General features: G+C 41.2%; 1 protein-coding gene across 1 annotated transcript in view; it reads right to left on the minus strand.

Moving 5' to 3' along the window:
• LOC111866877 (tudor domain-containing protein 7) overlaps nt 1–6,000 on the minus strand; it is a 45,586-nt gene that overhangs the window by 6,939 nt on the left and 32,647 nt on the right. Inside the window, exons 16-17 of the mRNA XM_033752446.1 lie at nt 2,593–2,803; nt 881–1,105 (exon numbers count right to left, since the gene is read on the minus strand). Of these exons, the coding sequence (XP_033608337.1) occupies nt 881–1,105; nt 2,593–2,803 (436 nt within the window). The remainder of the gene's footprint in view (nt 1–880; nt 1,106–2,592; nt 2,804–6,000) is intronic.

Consider the following 6,000-nt stretch of genomic DNA (forward strand, 5'->3'; position numbering starts at 1 on the left):
GTGGGCGTCCCGTTGTCGTGATGAAGGAGTAATGTGGCGCATGTTCAAATGTTCTGTTAAGATCTCCTGGCAAACTCCATAACTGATTCCAACAGTGTCTGCAAGCTCAGAGACTGTTTGGCAATGGTCTTCGTTGATGAGGTCTCAAATTTTTCAACACTTTCCATTGTCTTGCTGGTGCTTGTTCACCCTGAACGTTTGTCATATTCAACTGACACTCAACTGGCCTTGGAACGTGAATGCCATTCAAAAACCGCTGTCTGGCTTAAAGAATATTCTCCAGAAGCCTCACAAAGCATTTCAACGATTTCAGTAGTGGATTTACCGAGCTTCATGCAAAACTTGATGCAAAGAGACAATGCTTGATATTGCCTTCACTTCTTGGAAAACCTACCAATGTTACATCAGACCATGGTTTAAAAAAAGATTGAAAACCGCTGTTTCATATACCATATCAGTCTGAATATAATATGATGTTTTTCTTCAAATACTTCTAAGAAAAGAAGGGTCATCTTATTTTTGTGTCCTTAAGAATAAACATGGAGAACATAATTATAAGGAGTTCCAATTCCTACTTCTAATAATATTTGTGAAAAAAACTTAGAATTATATCTAAAGTAATAAATTTTCAATTTATTATTCCTTAACAGCACAGTTTTTACTTTTTTTTAAAACTCTCAGAACAAACAACTTATTCAATTTCTTTTAAAGAACATAAGAGGTTAAAGAGTTCTGTCCAGTGTGACTAGTAAAGATTTTTCTTATTTCAATCCTTCATCCATTATTTTAAAGAAACTGCCCCCCCCCCTTCATTTTCACATTGGAAAAATAGGAGTCACCTGACATTCAGGGTTATATGGTACATTATTCTATTACTCACCATATGAATTAAAGCCTTTAGGAGTGAGGTGCTGCAGTGCCCCTGAGCTGTTGCCACTACCAAGACCATCAGATGGGCAAATGTTTGAAACAGCCAATCCTTGACTCTGTGAACGTTCCAAGCGTTTCTTGCCACAAAGAGTGTTGCTATCTTTGGCAGCTGGTTTCGGTGGAGGTCTATGACACATGAAAAAATACAAATCCCATATTCGACAGTGAGACTTCTCTTCTCGTCATGCAAGAGTACACAATGGGCATACTGACACCATCAACAGCCAGTAACATTTGTTATTTGTATTCATGAAGCATCTGGTTCAAATCTCAGCGATGACAGTGACTACCCTTTACTGAAGATTTGCGTGATCTTCCTACTCCTTCCACGCAAAAGCCAGGATAATACTGTCATGATTTATGGCTGACTACAGATGGGGTCTGGATTGATGAATGGATTTACTGACCACTTATACACACAACTCGGAACTACAAGCAATTATACAGTGACACTATGATTCTCCACAGTTTACAAATTATCACAACACACACTAAGCATTTTCCAGCCTGCTGTGTCATCACTAGCCATTCCTTGGCAATGGATTCTAACAGTGAAGATTCTTCAGCTTCAAGCACTCAGATTCTATCTTCACAGCCTCCTGTGCAGAACTCTCTCTAAACTGACTGGGTCACCCCAATTGTCTACCTCACAACCCCTTTGCATGGACTGAGTAGAAAACAACATTCTCAAGAGAAACTCTATCGTTGTAGAGGCATGTTTACCGCGTCGCTACATAGCAATGGCTGTTGTCTCATTGTCTGTTTTGAGGTTTTTGCCTACCAATGGGTCTTAACTTCACAATACTTTAAATTTCATCATGATCTTTTTTTCTACAACTGTCAGAATTCATGACTCACTGCCATCGTTGAATAAACTATAAGCAAACAAACGAATAAAGAGGAAGTTCAGAAGTGAGGAGAGCGGGGAGAGATCCAGCATCATAACATTCAATCAGACTTCTACAAAAACTGCTAAATTAGTGCGTGCAATATTGAAGTTCATGGCTGAACATACATACAGCTCATTAATAGGGTTCCTTCTTCAGATCCCTAAAAATTTAATAATTGAGACTAAATCTCATTATGAAATATGTGGCCAGCAGATGAGTCACTCATGCGATAATCCTTTGGTATTTCACTGTATCCACAAGTCAGCCTTGTTATTAGTACTGATGGGGTTAAAAGTTCTTGTAATCGATGTGGTAAATTTTAGGGTTTCAGTGTTACATTTTATATATCTTAATGTAACTGTGTTTATGAGAAGTCATCATTCAAATTTCATACGCCAAGCTATGATGTTTCGTGAGCTATTCTGGAAGAATGAAAATATCTTCCCGCCTCAGAAGTTTGATGGTTACAGGTTGGTACTCTCATGACAAGGCACTGCAAGGTCTGAAGATGACCCTGTTTCATGAAAAGCTGTCAATCTATCATTAATACTGACGTACATAATTAAATCAGGGGACGGGGAAAACATATTCAACCCATTCACAGTGACGCATAGCGAAACACGTTTACAACTATGAAGAAAAAAAAGNCTGTAGACGATCAACAAACAGATGGTGATGGGGTTGTAAGCCTTACGCACCAACAGGCATCCCTTTACCCCCCAGGAAGATTCTTAATACTCATTTCTGTTAGAGGATAAGTCGACCCCAGGGCCATAGTGCGNCAAAGTGCTATTAACAGACACAAGAAGATTGTCTGGCTGGATACGTTTAAATATCTCCACCACAGGAATGATACTCGGTGATCTGGCAGATATGGTCTTCACTAAGACACATTCATCAAACGGAACCAATTCTCGTACACGGAGGGCCATCCGTTCATCAAATGAGGAACATGGTACATTATGGAGATGCACTTTAATGGCCTGTAACAAAGTACATTGTTAAGGTGTAAATCTGTAACCACAGTGCACTTGGAAATAAAATCATACAGATAATGAAACTTGTGAATATTATAGTCTTCTGCAATGTTATTGAATTAAGTTTTGTTTCGTGGTTTATTTTATGTCAGTATCTCAGAATACCTATCATCAAATAGTATGATGATAGATGAACTGGAAAGGATTTAGAAGGAAGTGATTGTGAGCTAACAAAGTACTAGTTTATTATTTGCTGATGGCAAACTGAAACCACACAGAAACTCTCGGTCAGGAAGAGAAGTGTTCTACGTGAGATTCAAACCAAGCACATCCTGAATAAAAATCCACAGTTTTACCACTATACTGACTTGGTGAGTGTGATACTATGTAGTTTAGGACAGTGTTTCTCAACCGCTGGGCCGCTGCCCGGTACCAGGCCCTCATCTTATAGAAAAAAGAATTTACTGGGCCGCAGTCTTGACAAAGGCTGAGAACCATCTGCCAAGCTACACAGCACCACAATACAGAAAACCATAATCTTCATATTTATAACCATATGGACCTAATATCTAACCAACTAGCAGTGTTCAATGTACCTTGATTTTTATAAATTATTATTTGGGGGCCCACATTGCTCGCATCCGTGACATTCTTTAAGTCATACGTGTCCCCTGGGTAGTGCAAAATGAGCAACAAACCTGGCACAGCTTCCAAAAAGAAAAGTGCGAACTTCTTTAACATGGAACAGAGCAAGAACTTGAGCGCTCTCTTTTGGGAAGCAAGAAGCAAAATGGGTTAAATGATCCCAAATGCAGCCACTGGAAACCAACCAACAGTATTATTTATTCTTTCTTGGAGACAGGAAAGGCAGAGAGAAAGAGAAAAAGTGTAAGGATAAACAAAGGTGAGAAAGAATACAAGGAACAAGGAAAGAAAAAATAAAAACGAGGGAAATATACGAAGGGAGACCCAAAAATAACCGGAACTAACCTGTTGCGCGCGCATGCTTTGCAGTTACGAGTTGTGCTGCTAGGTGGTGTTAGCTGGCGGTCTCCCGCAACTGTTAGTGAGCTAGCGTCAGTCTGAGTTAAGTGGTTTGTCTGTGGTGCTCTGTTGTGTGCGTTCCTGTTTCAACCCTTTGGCGATTAGTGAGATTGCTGACCAGAAGGAACAAACAGTGTGCGTGAAATTCTGGATCGTTCTGCACTTCACTCTTCAAGTCGCGGCAAACATTCACGCGGTTTTCTCTTTGGTCATCTCCGAGCAAGCGAGGAACAAATTTTGCAGACACCCGTCTCATGTGCAAACCTTCGGTTAAAATTCGCTGGATCGTGCTTCCCAACAGTCTCGGCTGCAGTTTTCCCTAACAGAAAGCAAAATTTCACGCACACTCTTTGTTCCTTCTGGTCGGCCATCTCACTAATCGCCAAAGGGTTGAAACAGGAACGCACACAACAGAGCACCACAGACAAACCACTTAACTCAGACTGACGCCAGCTCACTAACAGTCGCGGGAGACCCCCAGCTAACACCACCTAGCAGCACAACTCGTAACTACAAAGCATGCGCGCGCAACAGGTCGGTTCCGGATATTTTTGGGTCCCCCCTCGTATTGATGGAAACTCACTCACTCATGGAGGTGAGCCCTTATTGAGAAGCCACCAATTGTGCAGCTACTTCAAAACTTCCCTGCATTTTATGGAACCGGAAGGAAACAAATACAGAAATAAGGAGGGATGGGAAACTTATTTTGCTCACAAACTTACCAACAAAAAAAAATCAATATTCTGGTGAGTTTCATTATGAACCTCTCAGACACAGGTGTAATACTGAACAATAGAGTGAAGACAACACAAGCATGTAAAAGTTATCCCTGTTAACAGGCAGTGGAGGCCCATAGGGTTGTGAGATGTTGAGGCTCCCACATTCTGTAGACGATCAACAAACAGATGGTGATGGGGTTGTAAGCCTTACGCACCAACAGGCATCCCTTTACCCCCCAGGAAGATTCTTAATACTCATTTCTGTTAGAGGATAAGTCGACCCCAGGGCCATAGTGCGGCTGGAAGGATTAGGTCAATTGTGGAGGTTCATAATGAGGTTGGGGGGTGATGATATGTAGTCTCATATGTGTATACCCATATTTCAAAGGAACATAATACATCCATCTTCAGGGTAGAAGATGGAGGTAGTATGCTCCTCCGAAATGCTGTTGTACCCAGACTACATGGTGTCATAACTCACAAGGCCAGAACATGTATCTGTTTGCATATTTCAATGCATTAACAAACTGTCACATCATAGTGACTAGACACAAGGTTGAGAACAGTAACTGAATTTGATACTAATGACTCTTATTTACGGGTAATTACATGTTCACAAGAATTTAAAACTCCTCACAGTTCAGAATTGCTGGGTTTTGGACTTTTCCCATCGTCTGGTAATCTACAGACTAGAAAACACAGTAATTCTGAGTGTACGGCCGCACCATAGCTCAAGCTGTTAGTCAATGGCTTCCCATTGAGACGGCCTGGGTTCAATCCCGGGTCTGGTCAAGTGGGATTTATGCTGGTCAGTGTGGTGCTGGGGTAGGTTTTGTCTGAGTACTTCAGTTTCCCCTGCCAATCTTCATTCCACCAAATTCTCCATCATCATAATCACCCAGGGCAGGTACAATAGGTCAATCAGTGGCTGTGGTGCTGAGTGGACCAAGCTGGACTCTACTTCCCCACTAAGCAAATTCTGAGAGTTATACACCACTGTCAGAACCCCCTAGACTCTACTTACTCACAATTCATCATATCACTCTTGGTTAGCTCCTTACCAACATCGTCACAGAAACATTGTTAAGTTTTGGGCTGTAATAGTGTGTTTTTGCCCTAACATTTCTGTCCTCTATAGGTGTGCCTCTGGGTCAGGTCAGGTAAACTGCTGATGGCCCTCACCAGCAAAATCATCAGCTTCCCAAAAGAAAAGTGCGAACTTCTTTAACATGGAACAGAGCAAGAACTTGAGCGCTCTCTTTTGGGAAGCAAGAAGCAAAATGGGTTAAATGATCCCAAATGCAGCCACTGGAAACCAACCAACAGTATTATTTATTCTTTCTTGGAGACAGGAAAGGCAGAGAGAAAGAGAAAAAGTGTAAGGATAAACAAAGGTGAGAAAGAATACAAGGAACAAGGAAAGAAAAAATAAAAACGAGG

Source organism: Cryptotermes secundus, unplaced genomic scaffold, assembly GCF_002891405.2.
Source record: "Cryptotermes secundus unplaced genomic scaffold, Csec_1.0 scaffold673, whole genome shotgun sequence".
NCBI lineage: Eukaryota > Metazoa > Arthropoda > Insecta > Blattodea > Kalotermitidae > Cryptotermes > Cryptotermes secundus.